At 40.5% G+C, this 23,784-nt stretch overlaps 1 protein-coding gene across 1 annotated transcript in view; it reads right to left on the bottom strand.

Annotated features, from left to right (window-relative positions):
- Sas10 (UTP3 small subunit processome component Sas10) overlaps positions 1–23,498 on the bottom strand; it is a 65,162-nt gene extending 41,664 nt beyond the window's left edge. Inside the window, exons 1-3 of the mRNA XM_067150500.2 lie at positions 23,371–23,498; positions 20,606–20,729; positions 8,853–9,036 (exon numbers count right to left, since the gene is read on the bottom strand). Of these exons, the coding sequence (XP_067006601.2) occupies positions 8,853–9,036; positions 20,606–20,729; positions 23,371–23,387 (325 nt within the window). The 5' untranslated portion in view covers positions 23,388–23,498. The remainder of the gene's footprint in view (positions 1–8,852; positions 9,037–20,605; positions 20,730–23,370) is intronic.
- Positions 23,499–23,784: the final 286 nt, after the last annotated feature.

Below are 23,784 nucleotides of genomic sequence, written 5' to 3'. Positions count from 1 at the left end.
CCATTCTAAATGATGCTCCCATGCTCTTTAGGGATATTGAAAAATATCAACGGAAGATCCGACGCTGGCCCCTATCATGGAAACCCTTTCTTCGGGGGAACATGCAGTCCCTTATGTATTGAGGAATGGTGTTTTATGTTGCCCGTCGGGGCATGATAAGATGATGAAAGTAGTGGTTCCAGCTGTTCTTGTGCCCATCATCTTCAAGTACTATCATGAGACCCCATTAGGGGGGCATTTAGGCATCTTCAAAACTCGAGAAAAGATCAGAGAGATGTTTATTTGGAAGGGTATGGACGGAGAAATTCGTGAATTGGTAAAAGCTTGTAAAGCTTGCTGGCTAAGTAAACCTACCAGGTCCACCAAGCTAGGTCTTCTGTCCTCCCATCAAGCGTCGCGCCCCATGGAACGTCTTTACATCGACTACGTAGGACCCTTCCCCCTATCAAAGGGGAACGCCAATAAATTTATTTTTGTGTGTGTAGATGATTTCACAAGATTTTCCTGGTTATTCCCGACTAAGCTGGCAACTGCTCAGTCCACTATTCCTGTTTGAATTCCATCTTCGCTTCTTTTGGTCCTTGTCAATACATTGTGTCTGATAATGCTAAAGCTTTTACCTCCAATCTCTTCCGTAAATTCTGTTTCGATTTATCCATCTTGCATGTAACAACCTCTGCGTACTATCCTCAACCATCTTTGGCTGAACGGGTCAATCGTAATCTGAGGTCGGCTCTAATTGCCTATCATCACGACGATCATTCTAGGTGGGACACATCCCTGCATTGGTTAGCCTTCGCTTTGAACTCGGCGGTTCATGAATCTCATAAATTCACTCCTGCTTCATTGATCTTCAAGTTTGTACCCAACACGCCGCTCTCTAACCTTTGGTCTCTTAGTGATATTCTACCTGAGACAATAGATCCAGATAATATTAAAGATCTTTGGAAGAAGGCTAAGGCCAATCTTAAAGTGTCTCATGATAAGGTTAGGGAAAGATATGATCGTGAACGGAGGCCCACCAATTTAAAGGTTGGAGACCAAGTTATGGTCAAGAACTTTGTTCCCGCTGGCAAGCTTGCTCCCAGATTTCATGGGCCGTGCATTATTTTAGATTTTCTTACGCCGGTCACATTGTTAGTGAGTAATCCAGCCACCGAGAGGATCTTTAGGGTACATCTGTCTCAGGTGAAACCTGTGTAATATCATTGTTAACTTAGCCACCTATGTTTTGCAATGGTGTCAAGGTTATATTTTGTCGTTCTCCGTGGCCTTCTGCCCCAATTTAATTTTATGGTTATTGATTTAAGCATTTCATGTACAACCTTCCCCATAGTTAATCTGCTGTCTTGCCCCTACGGCCATTACCACGCTCCCGTCTCCTGCTTAACCACACCAGTGCAATAAATATAAAATAAAAGTTTCCATGCCGCTGGCCCCTCAGCCTCACCACCAAGACAGTACCCTAAAACATTAATGTCCAACACATATTCTGCCGCCGAGATCTTACTGTTTCAGTGCCCCCGCAGCCGTGCGGCGCCGTACCATCACTGAGGTGGGGTACGGGCCCACTCCACTCCAGTGAGGTCAACCAGTGTACGGCGCGCCGGAGCCCTCCTTCCGGCCAAGGCTGATCTGCGGTGCACCAACCGCAAGCTACTCAAGGACTGTAAACAAACTTCGCATCTGCGGCGTGCTTCACCACGACTACCCCTCTCATAGTAGCAGGAGAGGTGTATCTCAGGGTACTTGAGGGGTCCAGGCGACCTCGGCTGAACTCTGGCAGCGGCGGCTCGTCTGGCCGTCAGAATTACCTCCGTGTACATTGCTGGTTACGGCAACAAAGGAACTCTAAAGTTGGTGTTTAAATAATTTCTACAAATCCACTTCAAAAAAATAACTGTGAAAATTTTCCTTTTGGTTACGTCTCCAAAATTCTTCTGCAAATCAATTTCAACCATTAATACCTCTTCCAAAATAAAATTTTCAACAAAGCTATTGGCAAGGAATCAGAAAATATTGATCAATTCTTGATCAAACACAAAAGACTTTGAAAATATTTTTTTCTTTTTCTTCTTCAAGATTTATCTGCTATTCAGCAAAAACTTCTTTTTCATCGATTAACGTTCCGTCAATATTTTTTCACACATCTAGTTGCAAGGAAGCTGGAATCCAATTAATTTCTCAATCACCAAATATCACCAAAATTTTTTTTTTTATTTGTTAAAGAACTTCTTCCGTGTCACCCCTTGGAAGGACTTTTGGGGGGGGGGGAGGTCTGTACCGGTTGGTACACCTCTACGCCGCACATTTGAATATTCCGCCTTAAAGTACTTCTCTACTGGAGAAACCCTGAACTTTAACAACTGAACTAACTCTACTGGTTATCAGAAGATGTCACTGTGTGTTTTTGATTTGCTTCTGTTTTTCATTGATCAAGAAGTGTGGACATTCTCTAACAGATGTCTCTACCCAAAACTATGATAACGCACTCTGGTGTAAAGGAATGAACTTTTTTGGAGAAATTTAGTATTCATAAGTTTTGTCTTTACTAAATTTTGTTCTGTCATTTGTGGGTTGGCAATATTAATCCTTTCTTTCCGCCTGTTTTGAAAGAAGCCAATCAGGAATTTCTGTAATTAATTTTCGGCCAATCGGGGCTTTCTTCTTCAATGTTGTATGTAACTGTGTACTGTAGCCAATAAAAGTTTGAGGGTGGGTTGTTATCATTCATGAAAGGTCTCGAACTTTCCACGAGGGTATAAAACTGCTGATTTTCTTGTCTCCGGGCCACTCGAATAACATCTAGCTCAGTGTGTGAATATGTAGCAGGGGGCGGGAAGTGCCTCGTACTTCAGGCAGCAGCTCTTCAACAAGGTAATGGCCGTTTAACATCTTTTCTTGCTAGCTCAGCAGTTTAACCCGCGGCGCAGGTTCGAAACCTTTAATATGTAAAACGTGTAATATTTCCTATCTGGTAAAACTTCATTTATCTTGAACTGTAATTCGGGGATAGAGAGTGCCATACCCTCTCGAGCTCCCCTTCATTTTTGAATTTGAGGCGACTACGTTTTCGTAATCGTTGTTCTCTTCCTTCTTAATGCGTTAAATTTATTTTGTAGGCTAGTCACCTCCATAGATTGGGATTAGCCCCTGTATAATCGGCCGAGTGCCTCTTAGGTTTTAAAAAGTGTATTTAGGAGTGCTAATTCACGCCTTCATTCCTTTTGCGTTTTGGGCCGTTTTTATTAACCTAGTATTTGTCCACTTAGGCCCAGGTAGAATGGGTACAAGTTACCCCTGTTTATTTATAAGTATGCCTTAAGGGCAGTTAAGTGTAAAGTCTGTTTATGGCCTCTTAATAGGCTTGAAAGATTGAGAGTGCGTCAGCTCTTTTTGGTATTTTGAAAGGTGCCTCGGGGAGGCGTGACATTTTGATTGCTGGGAGCTAGGGCTCCATGTAATTAGGGACGTTCTGCCCTTTGGTATTTTGTGGTTGTGAGCTGAGAGCTCAAGGGTTGATGAATTTGGGCTCGTAGCCCAGAATTTGTAAAGACCTCCTTATCTTGTGCTTTCTTTTTGTAAAGTTGCACTGTACCTGATTTTCTTTGTTATTTCACCCAGTGAAAATTGTTAAATGTTGTTATCTGTTGAAAATATAACCTTTATTTAAATTTTAAATTCATCTTTAAGACTTGTAGTTAGACCCATTCCAGCCCGCACCTTCTTTCACCTCTGCTGTTCCACAGATACCTCGGAACAGCCCCCTTTAGTCGCCTCTTACAACAGGCAGCAGATACCGTGGGTGTATTCTTCGTCTGCATCCCCCAACCACAGGGGGTAGACAAAGAGAAAAAAGAAGGAAAAAGTAGTGATCTGTCACTTTGAAAAATGAAGTAACGGACAAAGAAAGGCAAGGGCCACGAAGGGCGTGAAAATGAAAGACTCCCTAGGCCTCGAATGCTCTAATACCGTCGGGGTCGGAAAAGAACAAGAGTTGACCAAGGGAGGTCAGACAGGATAGATGAAAGTTAGGAGCCTGGCAATCAATCAATCACTACTCATCTGCATTTAGGGCAGTCACCCAGGTGGCAGATTCCCTATCTGTTGTTTTCCTAGCCTTTTCTTAAATGATTGGCACAAGTAAGTGGAAGCAATGCAGGATTCAGCTAAGGGCCCCGTGGTCGCCAAACCACGCTCCCAAGTTGAGAGTCTCTGGGGCCCCTTTTAGTCACCTCTTACAACAGGCAGGGGATACTGTGGGTGTATTCTTCATCTGTGTCCCCCACCCACAGGGGGGGGGGGGGTTGTGCGTTTGGTCCGCGAGAGGTATTTTATTTCCCTCAAGTCTGCCGGCAAGTCGGTTAGGACCCCCCTATCTGCCACCTCGGTCGTGCCACGTGGGAGTATCACCTCTCCCCCTGCTATGGCAGCGTAGTAGGTTCGTGGGAGCTGTCTTAACTACGTTGATTATGATTACCATGTCATTTATTTCAGCATTAAGGTGTTCTGCTTATCCAGGTTTTCAGAATTTCAAATTCTTCTTCTTAAAATCTTGTCTCTGAACCGTAATGTGTTTTGCCATTGATTCCAGTTTTACTGTCCTACGTGTTACATGTGTGTATGTTTTAATGAACCCTTATCTTTCAGCATCCATGTGTTTGAAATCTTGGAATTTAGGTTTATTAGGGGCATGTACTGAGGATATTAATTCCTTTTTGCCTGTGAAGGGCTTGGTACATGTTTCCAATGTTACTGTTTGTTATTGGTGGTTATTGTTGTTATGTTGGTGATACTATAAGACACTCTGGTAGGTTACATAACCTTTTAATTACCATTTGTGTCATTTTGGTAAGGGGCCTGGTTGAGTGTGTGCAATCTTGTAGTGACTCAAATTTATTCTTGCTACCTATTTCATTAATTATTTTATAGATGTGGTTCTTGTGGGATATTTTTGTTTTGCTTTTCCTCATTTATCTGTCTTTGATTTTAATCTTTGGTGTTATGTCTTTTTGGTATTATGGATAGTTATGGCTGAAACCTCTTGGCTCAATCAGTACTTAGTGCTGTCCCTGTCAGAACATCTTAATGAGTTCTAACATTCCTTTGAATTTTATCTGATGTTCTTTTGTTTAATGTGCGTAGTTGAGAAAAAATAATTTAGTATAGGATTATCTGATTCGTATCTTGTCAGCGTGGAGGGTTATGTTGTCAGTTTGGTCGATTATGGGGTCTTCAAGACTCCCTTGGTCAACTCTTGTCTTTACCAACTCCAAAGGTTTCTGAGGGCTAGGCAGTCTTTCATTTTCATCCCCTTCATGGTCCTTGTCTTCCTTCGGCCGACACCTTCATTTTTCGAAGTGTCGGATCCTTTCCATTTTTTCTCTCTGATTAGTGTTATATAGAGGACGGTTGCCCAATTGTACCTCCTCTTAAAACAGTAATAGCCCAGAAGAATTGCTCGACATTTAGCAGGGTTAATATCTTCTCTGGGGGTAACACTTCCTTAAAACTGATACTGCGAGCCATAGGTTTCAGATATAAGATACAGCCACATTTAATGTGGTATACAGTACTCCAGGAGCCTGTAGTAGTTCTATACTGGTAGTAGATAAGGGGCTGGCTTCCGGGGTGGTTTATAGGCGGTTATTATGTTGTATCTGTCCAGTATCTTGTCGATCCCGTCTGTAGTGTTTTTGATGTATGGAAGTATTGCTGTTTTCTGGCAGATCAGTTCTTGTTTCCCGTTGTTTTCTCCTATGGCGGCCCTTTTCTTGTTTTTTTCTGATTTTCTAAAGACTCGTCGCATGTTATTGAGCGAGTAGCTACCATATGTACGCGAATAATCCCTGAATTTTTAAAAATAAATTCGAGGCACGAAATTGGGGTGCGGGTTTTATTTGCATCAAGGTTGCCAACACGCTCCTGGCTCACTTAGTTTTCAATGCTGAGTGTACAGTTATGCTTTGTGCAACCGTAGAAGGAAGAAAACTGTCCCCATATGTCATATTTAAACAAAAAACAATTCAGACTTTCAATTCTAAACTGACTTTACATTTTTTTAAAATAGTACTGTATTTTACGAGTAATTTAAATTCAAAATTTATCCTCGTCACGATAGAACGCGTCTTCCGGAACGTGCAGGGGTAGCTTTCCGCACTTTCACTCACTTCGGTGTGTCTATAGTGTGTTTCACTGTTGAAAATAGAGTGAAATCGTAATTCTTTTGTATTCAGCGTTTTAAGGAAAGCCACAATATCACGTAGCAGGCAGTACGTGGAAAAGCAGAATTCGCAAAAACTGGTGAGGGTTGGCATTTCTGAATTACAAGATGACTGTTAATTCAAAATCACATCATTGGAAGTCCAATTTCTGTATTACAAAGACTTTGAATTAACAAGGTTTTACTGTATCGCAAAACTAACATCAGATTTTGCCGGTGTGTCTATTTCAAGTGTTTACATTGCACGAAAAGAATTATCCACCATCGGTCGTGTTACTGTCCAGTAAAAAGAGACCACGTGTGAGAAGTGTTTTAGGTCCGTGTTCACCAACGTCGGTAACTTTTGCTGTTATCTTAGATTTTGAAAACCCGGATATGTCATTATTTAGGATAACACTCACTTCCGTATTCACCACAGAATTTATTATCTCAGTTTACCAAAACTAAGTTTTCATTTCAATCTCAGTTTGAACCACATTTTTTTCATACTGACGTACAGAAAACAAATGACTACGTGCTGCCACCACTATCGAATTTTAAACAAGTTTTTGATTCCATCCGGGGTTTGCCAATAATTTGAATAAATTACGTCCGCTATTGAGCAGAAATGGAGAAAGAAGCCTAATATGACTTTCCAAGAGAGTGAATTGTTATTGAACTTGGTGGCAGAAAGCCTTAACAAAGGGAATAAGGAAAACCAATTATAGCCTACACATTGTACGTCACTCAAAAAATAAGTCAGTATTCCTTCATTCTTCATTAAAAGTCACCCAGTCGTGTACCGTACCAGATATTAGCTATAATCGAGAATTCATTTTAGGCCTACCTATGTGTTGGGAATTCCAGATTATGTTCGAAAGCTTTAGATAACCTAAAATGTGATGGACGTATATTAATTGCATAATCTTGATCATATTACTTGTCGCTGTGATTTTAATCTTTCAATTAGACATTCCAGCCGCCTACGGGCGTTAGACTGGAGTGTGACGAACTTGTAAGTAATTTAGGGGAGGATTCTAGTGATGCAAGAGACAATGAATCTTCCCATCTACAAGGAATCGAGCCTATTGCAAGTTCAGATTAATGAAATACCTGTCATGTAAGTAGACCTACTTGCTCGTTTTCATGGAAAATATATTTCATGGAAGTGATATTTGCGTAAAGACCACGTGGACCTCGCGGAGTGATATGAAATATTTGTTCATGCCTATGTTACTCTTCCGATGAAAGGAATTTTAGTTCATTTCATTTTTTTCAAAATGAGGGTGCGGGCATTATTCGACGGCGGAGATTATTCGGGTAAATACGGTATTTCTCCTGAGGGTTCTCGTGAGGTGTTCTTTCTCTTCTTCAAGGTGTTCTGCGTCACGTAGTATACAGGAAATACACACACACACACGCACGCACACACACACAGAGACAGGTACCTGCACGCCTCTTCTCATCACCACCTATCACAAAAGCAGGCTTTTCTCTAACACCACTGGTTAACAGGGCCATAGCGATATCAGATGCAGTGGTCTCCACGGTATGCACTAGCCATGCGTCTTGGGTCTTGGTAGGCATGCTACTTACCAACTGATGAGCCCAACTTAGCAAACTGGGGGAAAATGCTGACAACCAGGAATGAGTTAGCTGGAAAATTTAGTGTCCAATAACGGACCAACTATAGGCCTATTGGTATTACACATTCAAAGGACACGATGGATGGGAGGTTTGAACTGCCCAGTCGAAATTCCAGCCCAGCACCAATATAGCACGATTCCATTCGACCAGACATAATCAATTATGCATATAGATATTAAGAGGTCTAACATTTCAATGACTGAGCTCAATAGCTGCAGTCGCTTAAATGCGGCCAGTATCCAGTATTTGGGAGATAGTGGGTTTGAACCCCACTGTCGGCAGCCCTGAAAATGGTTTTCCATGGTTTCCCATTTTCACACCAGGCATCTGTATCTTATTAAAGCTACGGCCGATTCCTTCCCACCTCTAGCCCTTTCCTGTCCTATTGTCGCCATAAGACCTATCTGTGTCGGTGCAACGTAAAACAACTTTTTAAAAAAATCTATGGTGTATAAGTTCATTTTAGGAAGTGTTCTAACAACAAAGCGAAGATTTTAACTTTGGTAGTATACCACCTGAGTTTTTAATATGCTGAAAGTGTTTCACAATAAGCACATATGTAAACAATAGCAAGAAATATTAACTTGTCTGATTTTATCCAAGGAAACCAAGTGACTTCTTAACACGTTTTAAAGTGTTCTAATACATTAACTATATTTTATGTACAGTAGAATGGTGTCAGATCTTTAGACATGGGGAATCTTGTTTTGTGATGTAGAAATCACTGATAAAGGGAATGGTGTCTCCCGAAACATGAACGAGTTGAAATAATTGTACAAAATTGACAGGGCAGACCTAACTAATACCTGTAGTATATTTATATGTTACACATGTTAAGCTGATAGGCCTGCAATTATCCACTTTGTGTGTATCACCCTTTCCTTTATACACTAGGGCTACAGCAACAACTCTCTATTCATTTGATGTAGTATTACAGTGCATTATCTGCTACTCGATTAATGTAGATTTTTCTAATAAAAAATTCAATCTAATATATTCTAACCTCCATAATCTTCGTCGACATAATCAGTATGATGGAAAGTCTTCCTTTTCTTGCCCCATGCTTTGGGATCAGGTAAACCATCGCCTTCCTCTTGTCCATCTAAGTCACTTGCCATATCTTCAATATCATTCCCATCATTTTCAGCATCACTATCACCCTCAGAATGGATTCCAAATACTTCTTCCTGGAATAAAACATATTCATAAAAGATACAAATGACTCATCATTATGCCATATTTTATCTCTCTTAGCCAAATGGCTTCAAATTTTCACAGCTAACAACTAAAAACAGACTGTCATTTATAGTGTTAAAATTTAAAATATGATGTGAAATATATAGGTAGATCTCAAATGTACATGCACAGTTACACTATTTCTATGCAGAAAGGCCTTGTTGGAAGTAGGAAGAAGAGCACATATATCAGCAAAGAAGCAGTTTCTGTCTGTTGGGTCATCAACCCAGAGGCTGGTTGGATCCTCAAATAGCACCACTAAAGTCTATGCAGTTATACACTGACTGACAGTGACAATGCAACACCAAGGAGGAGTGGTTCGAAAGGGATGAAAGTTGGGGAAAAAACAGAGACAGCACGGAAGAATAATTGATGTTTATTTCAAACCGATATGCAGGTTACACAATGAGCACGGCATCGACTCAGTAAGATGTAGGACCACCGCGAGCGGCGATGCACGCAGAAACACGTCGAGGTACAGAGTCAATAAGAGTGCGGATGGTGTCCTGAGGGATGGTTCTCCATTCTCTGTCAACCATTTGCCACAGTTGGTCGTCCGTACGAGGCTGCGGCAGAGTTTGCAAACGGCGTCCAATGAGATCCCACACATGTTCGATTGGTGAGAGATCCGGAGAGTACACTGGCCACGGAAGCATCTGTACACCTCGTAGAGCCTGTTGGGAGATGCGAGCAGTGTGTGGGCGGGCATTATCCTGCTGAAACAGAGCATTGGGCAGCCCCTGAAGGTGCCACTGGCCGCACCTCATGCTGCACGTAGCGGTGGGCATTTAATGTGCCTTGAATACGCACTAGAGGTGACGTGGAATCATACGCAATAGCGCCCCAAACCATGATGCCGCGTTGTCTAGCGGTAGCGCGCTCCACAGTTACTGCCGGATTTGACCTTTCTCCACGCCGACGCCACACTTGTCTGCGGTGACTATCACTGACAGAACAGAAGCATGACTCATCGGAGAACACGATGTTCCGCCATTCCCTCATCCAAGTCGCTCTAGCCCGGCACCATGCCAGGGGTGCACGTCTATGCTGTGGAGTCAATGGTAGTCTTCTGAGCGGACGCCGGGAGTGCAGGTCTCCTTCAACCAATCGACGGGAAATTGTTCTGGTCGATATTGGAACAGCCAGGGTGTCTTGCACATGCTGAAGAATGGCGGTTGACGTGGCGTGCGGGACTGCCACCGCTTGGCGGCGGATGCGCCGATCCTCGTGTGCTGACGCCACTCGGGCTGCGCCTGGACCCCTCGCACGTGTCACATGTCCCTGCGCCAACCATCTTCGCCACAGGCGCTGCACCATGGACACATCCCTATGGGTATCGGCTGCGATTTGACGAAGCGACCAACCTGCCCTTCTCAGCCCGATCACCATACCCCTCGTAAAGTCGTCTGTCTGCTGGAAATGCCTCCGTTGATGGCGGCCTGGCATTCTTAGCTATACACGTGTCCTGTGGCACACGACAACACGTTCTACAATGACTGTCGGCTGAGAAATCACGGTACGAAGTGGGCCATTCGCCAACGCCGTGTCCCATTTATCGTTCGCTACGTGCGCAACACAGCGGCGCATTTCACATCATGAGCATACCTCAGTGACGTCAGTCTACCCTGCAATTGGCATAAAGTTCTGACCACTCCTTCTTGGTGTTGCATTTGCTCTGTCAGTCAGTGTATGAAAACCACAAAATCCAATGGCAGCTCCAAAATGAAGCATACTAGGCAAGATGAGGAGTGAGGTAGTTTGCCATTGCTTTCCTCACTGGGCCAGACAGTGCTATTGTAGCACAACTAATCCTACAAGCACCACATTTCATAACACTCAGATGCACTGGTTGCGCTCAGAATGTCATTACTCAGCACCACCCATAACCTGCAGCTTCCATATTGTTACAGCCATGGATGAGACAGGGACTTCAGTGGAAACTACATTTTCCTCTGGCCTGTAACAAGGGATGGATGCAAAAGTACTGCATCCATCAAGAAATGACAGCAGTTTCTGCTGGACGTAATATGAAAAAAAGCGACTGATAAGGGCTAAACTCCATACAGACTGCACTGTGGACGACTGGAAGAAATTTATTCAAATAAAAGCTGTTTTGAAGTTTGTGGTCAACACAATCCTTATGTGCATAAAGAAACACCTCCCTCTTGATATGTATGTTTTTCATTATTTTTTTATTGATTTTATGTCGCACTGACTCAGACAGATCTTATAGCAACAATGGGATAGAATAGGGCTAGGACTGGAAGGAAGTGACTACTGACCGTCTTCTACTGTAACTCTGGAAAGGGACACCATACCATATCCAGTGAGTGTAACATGGTGCAAGATCTTATCATAGAGAGTTTTTGTAACTCAGGCACTAACCTCCTTTGAAGGATTTCTTTGTACTGGTCACTGTTCATTACATCCTTAACAGGGACTAAAGGTCCTGGCCCCATGTAGGTATATCCCCAGAACATACATTATCATCTCATTGTACATTATCTCTTTACTTTTCCTTGGTACTTCTTCAAACAAGTTTTCTTACACTTTGGTAGAATGCATTACCCTGCTGTACCCTCCTGCTAATCTCTGTGTCCACCCAAGCATTTTGCATTAATTCACTTCCTAGGTATTTAAAGCTGTCCACAATTTCCAGACTCTTGACTTCCAATTTTCACACTGTCCTTTCTTTGCCTTTCCCCTCTCGACATCACCATAGTCTTGCTTTTCTCTGTACTGATTTTCATGCCATACTTCTCAATTTTCTTGTTCAGTAGATCTAGTTGTTGTTGCACTTCATTGCTGTTCTTTCACCAGATCACATTATCATCTGCAAATAGCAGTATCTTCATCTCTTTTTTCTCCATAGGCTTCCTTTGTTTCCTTTACAATTTCGTCCATGACCATAACAAACAACAGAGGTGACAGCACACTACTATTACAGTAGATTGAGCGTTACATTAAAATATGACACCATCACATAGAAATTTACACACAATTTACAGAATGCTGTAGTCTATTCTTGAAGCATCTTACATTTTTGGGAAAAGGCTCTACAACAGCTGGACATAATGCATTCTAATCATCAATTCCCCGATTCACAAACAAATATTTACCATAGTTAGTTTTCTGTGATCTTACCTTTTACTTTATGATGATTATCTGTCCCGATTATGTAACAGGGCTTTTCTAGGCCAATGTTCAACTCTCTCCAAGCTGGCTTATTCATGTAGGCATTATATATGGACATAACTGTGTTCATTTCCTTCTAGTCCCCAATGTCTCCCATGCAAGTTTTTCTATCATACTTGTCACACTACTTCTAGATCGAAATCGTTTAGCATGAATCTTGCAGCCTTTCGCTGTACCAACTCAAGTTCCTCAATGAGTCCTGATTGGTATGGATCCCATATGGCTGCTCCAGATTCTAGGACTGGCCTAATGAGTGATATATAGCCCTACGCCTTTGCCTGGGAACAGCTATCCTTTAGCACCCTCATCACGAAGTGTAAGAACTTGTATGCTTTAGAAATTACACTTCCTAAATGGGTGTCCCATTCTAGATCTCTCTTTACGTGGATTCCGAGGTACTTGAATGATGATAAAGATACTGATTCCCATAGGGAACCTGAAATATTTGTTCTGAATGAGTAAATTTTTGAAAATGAGACGAAGTGTCTCAGTGCATTGGCACTGCCGGTGGCTCCAAGTAGCCTACGCAGTGGCCTTCACGGTATGCACTAGCCTTGCGTCTTGGTGGGTGTGCTATTTACCAACTGATGAGCCCAACTTAGCACACTGGGGCGAAACGCTGGCAACCAGGAATGAGTTAGCTGGAAAATTTATAATGTCCAATAACGGAACAACTATATTGGTACTTGCATGAGTCACTCTCTCCAGAGATTCTGATTCAAGACAATACTGAATGTACCCTTGCCTATGTTTCTTTTCCATTCTTATGAGACTGCATTTTCGAGAATTTATTTTTATTCCGTTATCAAGTGTCCACTTATGGAGTATATTTATATTGGCTTGTAATAACCTATTATCGCCAACATCTGTATTTTTCTGTATATTATGCAGTCGTACTGTATTCGTTTCATTAACCCCATATCGATAGTTCCAACAATCACAGTTATAAAGCTGGGAAATCCAGCTTTTAACTTACTGTATAATTGTGATTATTATGTAGTCGTCTGCAAACAATCTGCATTCACTTCGAATTTTGTTTGGCAGATCATTGATAAATGCCGTAAATAGGAGTGGCCCTATAAACTACCCTGTACTACTCCCAATGTTATAGAAACTTTGTCAGAGTACAGTATTTACCTCCCACCTTTACCCTCTGTGTCCAGTCTGTCAAAAATACCCAGATATAGGACCACCCTTTTATCAATCTTAGAAGTGAAGCTTCCATGGTGTGTAGAATTATTTAGTTCTTCTTCTGGGTTGAACCATATTGTAGTTTTCTGTACATTCCGTACAATGTTTGTTTCCTCCAATTTTCAGATTAGAATGTCATGTGGTACTATAAGCTTTAGCAAAATCAATAACAATAGCATCAACTTGCACACCTTTGTCTAAAGATTTGCTAATATCTTGAAAGAGCGACAACATCTGGCTCTCGGAGGAGAAACCTTTTCTAAAACCATGTTGACAGCCATTAATCCATGAACTTTTCTCCCATTGTGCCATTAGATACGTTGATATGTGTTCCATTTGTTTGCATACAATGGACGTATGGCTAATGGGTCTATAGTTGTCCATTAGCAACCTGTTGCCCATTTTAAAAATCGGGACTACAGTTGCTTTCTTCCAGTCATCTGGAATTTTCGTATTGTTGAGAAACACAGTAAATAGTATTCCCAAATAGCTCTACCTACCAGTTTCAGAACCTCTCTAGCAATATTATCAGGCCCTGTTGACTTAGTATTGTTCCTTGTATTCTGTTGTATGTTATTGTTGGGTATTCAGCCCGAAGGCTGGTTTGATCATCCACAGTTCTGCCAACAGCTGTCATAGATAGCCTAGGCATCACTGAAGATGAATACTAGGGAAATGAGGATTGAGGTAGTTTCCCGTTGCTTTCTTCATAAAGCCAGAAGTTATTACATATCAGCCTGCCAAGCCCACTGAAATGCATCCACCAACTGACCCTATGAGTGATATTTTCACACCATTCATAACAGAGACTGCCTGCATAAGGAATGGTATTATTAGTATCACTCATACCTCGGTAACTTTCATATTGTCAAAGTCAAGGTTGAGACTGAGACAGGTCAAAGAAAGTAACAAATTTATTCCAGCCCATACCAGAAGACATAGTGCACTGTAAATACTACATCTTGCCAGCAAAATTTTAAGTTTTTTATTCTTTCCTGGAATTCTCTATGGCTAATTTGGAAGAGAGAATAATCAGTATTATCGATAATGCCTATCACCAGGCTGCTCTCCTCATTAAACCATACCAATGGTTTAATTCATTAGCTATTAGTAGATTGCCAGTAATTACCTCACCTTCAATGGACATTATAACTGCGTTATAGTCTGGCTCCATGGCTAAATGGTTAGCGTGCTGGCCATTGGTCACAGGGGTCCCGGGTTCGATTCCTGGCAGGGCCGGGAATTTTAACCATCATTGGTTAATTTAGCTGACACGGGGGCTGGCCGTATGTGCCATCTTCATCATCATTTCATCCACATCACGACGCGCAGGTTGCTTACGGGAGTGAAATCAAAATACCTGTACCTGGCGAGCCGAACATGTCCTCTGACACTCCCGGCACTAAAAGCCATACGCCATTTCATTTCATTTTCACTGCATTATAAAGAACATCCAATAATGCTGCCATACACCTACAGTGCAATTCACTAGAAAGCCTAGTTAAAGCACCCCACTTATTGCCCACGGAGACTCAGCGGAGAGTGATGCTCTTTTATTTTTGTTCTCTGCTTAGTTCATAGGATTGCTGATAGGAGTGACCTTACGTGCTACGAACTGTTACGAAATTATACAAAACTATCGTAAGTTATGATCTTCATTTCCGTGTTGACGTTTAACAAATAATATAGAGTTTGAGGGATGTTACACCATTCAACACATTGCAAAAGTATATTAAATTATAAGAAGACCGGTTTCGACTCCCTTGGAGTCATCATCAGTTCTTGGTGAAAATTAAATCAACGGGAATCTGATAACAATCATCATAACGAAAAACCATGTACCTATAGGTGATTGCATGGAAACACATCAATGAGTTGCTAGACATTACCTTGAAATGTATCATACACTTGGCAAGCAGAACTTGGAGCTTAGAAAATTCCCAGTTCTGGCTCTAACAGTCTTGTGTTCGTGGAACACGGAACACTGGAATTACATGTACTGGTTGAAAATATATACAAAACACAATACAGACACTTATAATGGTATGTAAACTTAGCTCTCTAAGAGCATTCTTGGATTTGACAGTCCTATTTCTGTCTGAAATAGATTGGATAAATACACACACATTGAAGCAAAATGTACAAAGACATAGTTCTAGCCTAAACTGTCGCGCGTTCATGGACACGGATCACTGGGAACACACGTACTGTTTGAAAACACACACATACGAATTAAACACTTATAGCCATATGAAATATTGGCGTTACAACAACGTTTATGGGTTTGACTGTCCTGCCTCCATCTGACTAAACTAGTGAAACATATATACATTGAATGTACAAAGACAAACCACTTGACATTTAAAGTTCTGGTTTTTGGTTTCAAAAATTGTCATGTGTTCGTGGAACACAGAATAGAACTGCTGGTCCTGCTTCTATCTACTGGAAACTAATGCATTATTGCAGTTGGAATTAACTGATTGAAAGTTTATACACCAATGCGAAACACTTGGCACTTTAATGTTCTTGGATCTGAGTTAAAATGCCGTCGAATGTTTACACAACTCGTCATACACTTGTTGAGCAGTCTTGTCACAATCAACCGGAATATGTGAACCTTTAAAAAAAAAAAAAAAAAAAAAACAAGACTTGTTGACTATTACAACCACACATCACATGAAATGTTTGGTAAACAGATGAAATTATACACTGGTCTGAGATGCTTAGTATTTAAGAAAGATCTTGGGTCTAAATTAGAATTATTACCGTGTGTTAGTGGAACACAGAACTATATTGTCGGCCTTGATTCAAACTACTTGCTGGTTTTAGTTTACATGATCTTGCAGTGTTTTAGGAAAGATGGAATAAACTTATTAGTAGATTTAAGTTGGTTGAAGAGCTGGGGGAACATCCTTCAATATGGAATACTTGCTAATGTAGTTGTAACTGTTGTCGACTACTGTTGTTGTAGTATAGTGATGGTATGGCCTTGGCTTATGGAAATGTGCATTGAAGGTGTTCTGTACCTGCTCGCGCTGACCAGCCGTTTGAAGAGTGGCTTGCGATAGATTGTTAGTCATGTAAACTAAAACCAGCAAGTAGTTTGAATCAGGGCCGACAATCAAGTTCTGTGTTCCACTAACACACGGTAATAATTCTAATTTAGACCCAAGATCTTTCTTAAATACTAAGCGTCTCAGACCAGTGTATAATTTCAGCTGTTTACCAAACGTTTCATGTGATGTGTGGTCGTAATAGTCAACAAGTCTTTTTTTTTTTTTTTTTTTTTTTTTTTTTTTTTTTTTTTTTTTTTTTTTTTTTTTTTAAGGTTCACATATTTCAGTTGATTGTGACAAGACTGCTCAACAAGTGTATGACGAGTTGTGTAAATATTCAACGGCATTTTTACTCAGATCCAAGAACATTAAAGTGCCAAGTGTTTCGCATTGGTGTATAAACTTTCTATCAATTAATTCCAACTGCGATAATGCATTAGTTTCCAGTAGATAGAAGCAGGACCAGCAGTTCTATTCTGTGTTCCACGAACACATGACAATTTTTGAAACCAAATACCAGAACTTTAAATGCCAAGTGGTTTGTCTTTGTACATTCAATGTATATATGTTTCACTAGTTTAGTCAAATGGAGGCAGGACAGTCAAACCCATAAACGTTATTGTAACGCCAATATTTCATATGGCTATAAGTGTTTAATTCGTATGTGTGTGTTTTCAAACAATACATGTGTTCCCAGTGATCCGTGTCCATGAACGCGCGACAGTTTAGGCTAGAACTATGTCTTTGTACATTTTGCTTCAATGTGTGTGTATTTATCCAATCTATTTCAGATAGAAATAGGACTGTCAAATCCAAGAATGCTCTTAGAGAGCTAAGTTTACATACCATTATAAGTGTCTGTATTGTGTTTTGTATATATTTTCAACCAGTACATGTAATTCCAGTGTTCCGTGTTCCATGAACACAAGACTGTTAGAGCCAGAACTGGGAATTTTCTAAGCTCCAAGTTCTGCTTGCCAAGTGTACGATACATTTCAAGGTAATGTCTAGCAACTCATTGATGTGTTTCCATGCAATCACCTATAGGTACGTGGTTTTTCGTTATGATGAGCATCCTTGGCCGCGACTCCATTTAGATTTCCATTTCACTAACTCAGTTTTTCTTTCCTTTCTTTTAAGATTCACCACCCTTGTTGATCTGAGACTAATTTGAAGATCAACCTTATTCAATCGCTTAACATCAGGTGTCCCGGCCTTGACAAAATCTTTTTGTTGGTCTTGCCAACCTCATATAACATCGAACCTGGACTTATGTGTCTTAATTGAACAACAACAGAAGAATGGACAATTTTACTACATTGTTTTTACTACATCGTTTTATTATCACATCCAGACTTTTATGTTCAAAGCATCAGACCAATTTTATGCACAATACTCACCCATCAAACTATTACGCTTTTATGTGTCACATCACATCATATTTTACTCATTTTCTTCTAGCCTTTAAGGAGAAAAGCAGTCCATCATTTGTATTCAGCCATGCAAGAGTCATTTATGCAATTTTTATGATATGTACTTTGCCCATTTGTGATTTTTGTAGCTGATGATGACGCAATAAGCGTTGAAACCGGTTCTAATAATATAATAAATAATATGTTGTGAACATCTTATACAACACGTTTTGTATTGAAAAGGTTGAACCTTCCTTAATTCTAATTGTGAATGATGACTGTTATCAGATTCCCGTTGATTTAATTTTCACCAAGAACTGACGATGACTCCAAGGGAGTCGAAACCGGTCTTCTTATAATTTAATATATTTTTGCAATGTGTTGAATGGTGGAACATCCCTCAAACTCTATATTATACAAAACTATAGTGAAGGAAATGAAAGTAATGAAACTATTGCAGGAGAAAGGAAGGTTTAGATGTGCTATTGCTATGGCTTTGTGTGGAGGTTGCACATTGAAAATTAGTTCTAGGTTTGCAAAGATAGGTTATAGCCCAAAGAAGCCACTGTTCTCATGGCCGAGATTAGCCTGAATTTGCAAAGATAGATTACAGTACTAAATTACATTTTTCTTGCTGTGCAGAAAGCATGTTTTACATAAAATCAGCTTCATGGTCCGTATCGCACTTCAATAGATTCACAATTAAGTATTTATTTTCCACCTAGTCGATACAATGATTGCTTAAGGCAATTTTTAATGGTCAAAAGTGGTACATGTTTCGTATATTATCAACATCTTCAGCCACATAACACTGTTTAGATGAAAAATGTATAAAATTGACAAAGTAATGCTTTAGAGGAAGTGTCCTTAAAATTAACATAAGATTGACAAGATTAATTTTAAGGACACTTCCTCTAAAGCATTACTTTGTCAATTTTATACATTTTTCATCTAAACAGTGTTATGTGGCTGAAGATGTTGATAATATACGAAACATGTACCACTTTTGACCATTAAAAATTGCCTTAAGCAATCATTGTATCGACTAGGTGGAAAATAAATACTTAATTGTGAATCAGAAAGCATGTGCCGCAGCGATAGTAAAAAGCCTTTCGAAGGGAGTGTGGGCCTGAAGGGGCCACTGTTCTCATGACAGATTGGCCAGGATTTGCAAAGATAGGTTACAGCCACTAATAGAGTCTTTTCTTGTGTTGGTTATTCTGCGCAGGTTGGTAACAGAAGCTGCAAGTTATGAATTCTGGGAATGAAGTCATGTCAGCCAATGGCAGCACTAGTAGCTGGTCGACTAATGGACAATGGCACGTGAAAGGTTTCATTACAGGCAAAAGTTGACACTGTGCAACCAAAAGTTTGTAACATTATAAGGAACCAGAAATTATGCAAAGCCTACTTGGAACTGCTTTTAGAGGAGAGATGTGTTCACTGCAATGTCTAGGAACTCCCATCCCACCCCCACAAACACTTTTATAACCTACTAAAGAGCAGCAAGCGCCACTGACCATTGCTAAAGTAGCAACATGTAATCCTAACTGCCAACGTGAAAAGAATGTGACATCATTTGCCATCAACAATGATAGTTAGATTGTGTTACCAACCCCGGCTAAATAAAACACAAACAGAAACACACCAGAAACGAAACAATGTAAAATACACAACAGCAATAATTTTTTAAGTATATGAAATTTGCCTTCATGCAGTGACAGATACAGGGCTGCGGCAGCCTTAAGGAATTCGTGCGCCCTTGCGTTTAGGGGGAAGGAAGTCTTAAATAGGGATTTGTCTGTTGCCTTAGGAGAAACAGAATGCGCTCTTATCGCCCTACAGAATTCTAGAGACCTAAAAGCCGCTTCCCAGACGTAACCTGGGGGTTTACGCCCCCAGACCCCCTTTCCTTGGTCACGGTCCAATGGTTTTGTCACTAGTCTTAGTTCCTAACTAAACAGGTTGGCAGCATTGTTGATCACTCAAGCACGTACTCACATCCTCAGCGAGAAGTAAACCAACGACAGTCATTCCACGTGTGGCTGAATGATGTGAATATTGGGTAACACAGGGTCAACTATTGATGACCCCTGGGCTGTATTGGTTAGGGCCAGGTAGTGACAAGACCCTTGTGCTGTATGGGTTAGGACGACTAGTGACAAGCCCATCGGGCTGCGGGGCAAACAAAGGAGAATGTTCTCACATTCTCACATTAGCACCACACAGTGGCAAACAGGCCTCTAGCATCCCCTGGAATCCTGCTAAAACATGACAAAAGACAGCTAAATGGCTTAAAGTAAGGTTACAGGTGCATGTGACAATTTGAAATGATAAGGTTTTCTCATTTTCAATGAAGGTGGCAACCTTGCGGGCACAAAGATGTGAGCTCTATTGGAGGCAATAGAAAACTTCAGGGCAACTGACCTAAGCCAGCCAATAGCAACACAGAAAATGGTCGCAAATGTGATATTTAAAGTTCCTCTGTTTTAATTCCTCTATATAAGTAGGTTGGTGGGTCCCTGGCAAGCATAAGGGAAGGATCTCCTCACTATGCTACTTCAGGTATTGTTTCACATCATGTTATAGGCTTTTAAACCCATTTCACCCATGAAGGCCCTACCGAAATACTGCCTTAACATGTAATACATTTAATGAATACTCACATCACTCTCTTCATGATACTTTCTTCCAGCCCTTACTTTCTCCAGTAAAACCTTTTCAGTCTCTGAGTAGTCATCTTCAGAAGCTGATGGTTCAAAGTCATTTTCATCATCATTTCTATTAAACCTATAAGAAGAAAATATTATAACCATATTGGGAATTATATTCACTTTAAATTTCTTCCACTCTATTCCAAACATAATATTGCTACATAGGCAATGCATTGAATAGAATTACATTTCACAGAACATAGTAATGGTACCAAGCAAAGTGAGGCTTTAAGACGTTACACTTTGTTTAGATGTGTGTTCATTTATCACCATTGGTTTAGCAGTTTTATAAGCTCCAGTTGATACTGACATCTATCAAGGTACATATTTAATTATGGGAGTAATACCTTATTTCTTTATTTTATTTTATTTTTTTTACAATCTATTTAAGTCACACTGACAAGATAGGTCTTAGGGCAACGATAGGATCAGAGAGGGCTAGGAGTGGGAAGGAAGCATCCGTGACCTTCATTAAAGTAGAGCCCCACCTTCTGCCTCGTGTGAGAACAGGAAATCATAGAAAACCATCTTCAGGGCTAACAATCAAAGAATTATTTAACCCCCGAATCAATACCTTTATTTACCCTTGGCAATCTTATAAAATCGTTAGTAGTAACCATAAGTGAATGTAGCTGACGATAAATGAAGCAGTCGAAACAGAATAATACTGTACAAGGTATGTAAATTACGACAAAGAACTGAAACAATGTCCAAATCCAAGGACTACGATTTAGCCTCAGAGGTGACACTGCCACTATTGTCCTCCAGAGATCACGTCGGATTTTATTTCAGTTCTGGGACCTCATTCACAAGCGACATGTCACTGTCCTATATATTAATAGCTACAGTACACTTACTATCTCATGTATTTAGAACACATTTATCACTCTTATAACTAAATTTTAGGAGAGTATCAGGTTTTGTCACTAACAACGTTTTTTGAGGCAGGCTTTCAAAAACAACTGAAAACCTCTGTGGCATTTATTGATTTGACTGCAGCTTATGATACTGTGTGAAAACAAGGACTTATCTGCAAATTACTACGCATTTTGCCATGTAAGAAGATTGCACGACTTATTTATAGCGTGCTCACCAAGAGGAAGTTTCGTGCAATACTGGGAAATGGCACTAGCAGTGAGAAAACTCTAAACAATGGTCTTCCCCAAGGTTCTGTATTAGCTCCTCTGCTTTTCAACCTGTACATTGCTGATATACCTGAAACTAGCTCTAGGAAATTCGAATATGCTGATGATTGGGCTCGGCAGTACAAGATAAATTCATAGTAAACACTGAAGAAACAGTGACAGCTGATCTTACCACCATGGGGCAGTAGGCTACTTTTACAAATGGAGGTTACAATGGAATCCAAATAAAAGTGAAGTTACATGTTTTCACCTCAGCAACAAAATGGCCAATCGTGCGTGAACTGAAGGTTCAGTATGAGAACACTTGTCTTGCCCACAACAGATATCCACAATATCTAGGGATTACTCTTGACAGAACTCTGTCCTTCAAGAAACATCTTCAGAATACGGCTGCTAATTTACGATCAAGGAACAACATCTTACAGAAGCTGTGTGGAACCACCTGGGGATCATTAGCATCTACCCTATGGTCTCCAGCTCTTGGTCTTGTGTACTCTGCTGTAAAATACTGCTCATCGATATGGCTGAACAGCAGTCACAACAAATTAATTGACACTCAGCTGAATCACACTATGCGTATGATATCAGGGACAATTAGATCTACTCCCACTTTCTGGCTACCTGTTCTATCCCATTTTCCACCACCTCACCTCCGTCGAGAAAATGCTCTCCTACAAGATTTTAAGAAAATAACCAACAACAGTCAGTTGCCAATCCCTGGTGACATGAATGATGCTCTTATTAACATGCTAAAATCTAGACACCCACCTGTTAGAACAGCCAGAAACCTAGCAGACGCTAACTTTAATCAGCTTCAGGCCTGGAAGCAAGTATGGATATCCAGTGCTCCATAAGAATATCACAATCTACCATGGCTGAAAAACAAACAAGAGGGTTTTGATCTTCCACAGAAGAACTGGACAACTAACAACAGGATTCGCACTGGCCATGGCAGATGTGCCGACTCCCTCCATAAACGGGGAATACTTAATTCGGCGGCGTGCAGTTGTGGTGCTGTGAAGCAAACAGTTCGGCACATTGTGGAGCAGTGTCCTCTCAATGCCTATCAGGGAAACCCAAGATACTTTTTTTTTTTGCTTTCCCCCTTGTGTGTTGACTATGTAAATAATTTGAACCTGTCAATAATTCAAACTGTAAATATCATGTATTACTACTGTATTTAGGCTATATGTAATGCGATGTGTTAGTCATACGCTAAAGAAATAAATAGGAGAGTATACAGAATCCTCGCGGCTATCTGTATTGAAAGGTTTAATAGACAAGTGATTGAAATGGGAACATAACCTATACTTCAACGACACGAGGAATGCGATGTGAAAGTGTCGGCCATTCAAGTAAATATCGTGCCTAGAGTGCCTGCCACAGATTCCCTATCATTGAAAGAGAAGAAGAGTTCCAGCGTCTTACAATTCAACATAGCCCCAACTAACCTAACAAAGTTCGGGCTAAAAAACAAACCTAACCAATACTTCCCACACTTAATTTACCATCTACAGCAGTTTATTCAAGAAAGCTTTAGTAAATAATATTTTTAAATTAAAGTATATTTACCTCAAAATATCACCCATCGCAATAAATATGTTAGTTAAACAGAATAAAAGAGAAACAATCAACAATAAGTAAATCACAGTATTCTGAATATAAACTCCGCTGTTGGACAGAGGTTGAGGTTATGACAATCTTGTAGTTCTTCTTCTCCTTGTCTTGTCTGTCTTGTCTTGATCGTATAATTTGTCTTGTCTTGTCTTGATCGTATAATTTAATGGGCTTCGCTTGGGAGCGGTATACCCAGCCACGCATCCTCTAAACAAACCCAAAAGATGGAGAAGATGAAAAGGAATATGTAGAATGTAAAAAAAAAGGGAATAAGGAATTCAACTACATATCTACCACACAGGAAAAGCACAAGGACACAAGGTACTAGACTTCACGCCAGAGTGACCGATACTTGGCGACTTCTACCAA

Source organism: Anabrus simplex, chromosome 6, assembly GCF_040414725.1.
Source record: "Anabrus simplex isolate iqAnaSimp1 chromosome 6, ASM4041472v1, whole genome shotgun sequence".
Lineage (NCBI taxonomy): Eukaryota > Metazoa > Arthropoda > Insecta > Orthoptera > Tettigoniidae > Anabrus > Anabrus simplex.
This window is presented reverse-complemented; position numbering and strand designations above follow the sequence as displayed.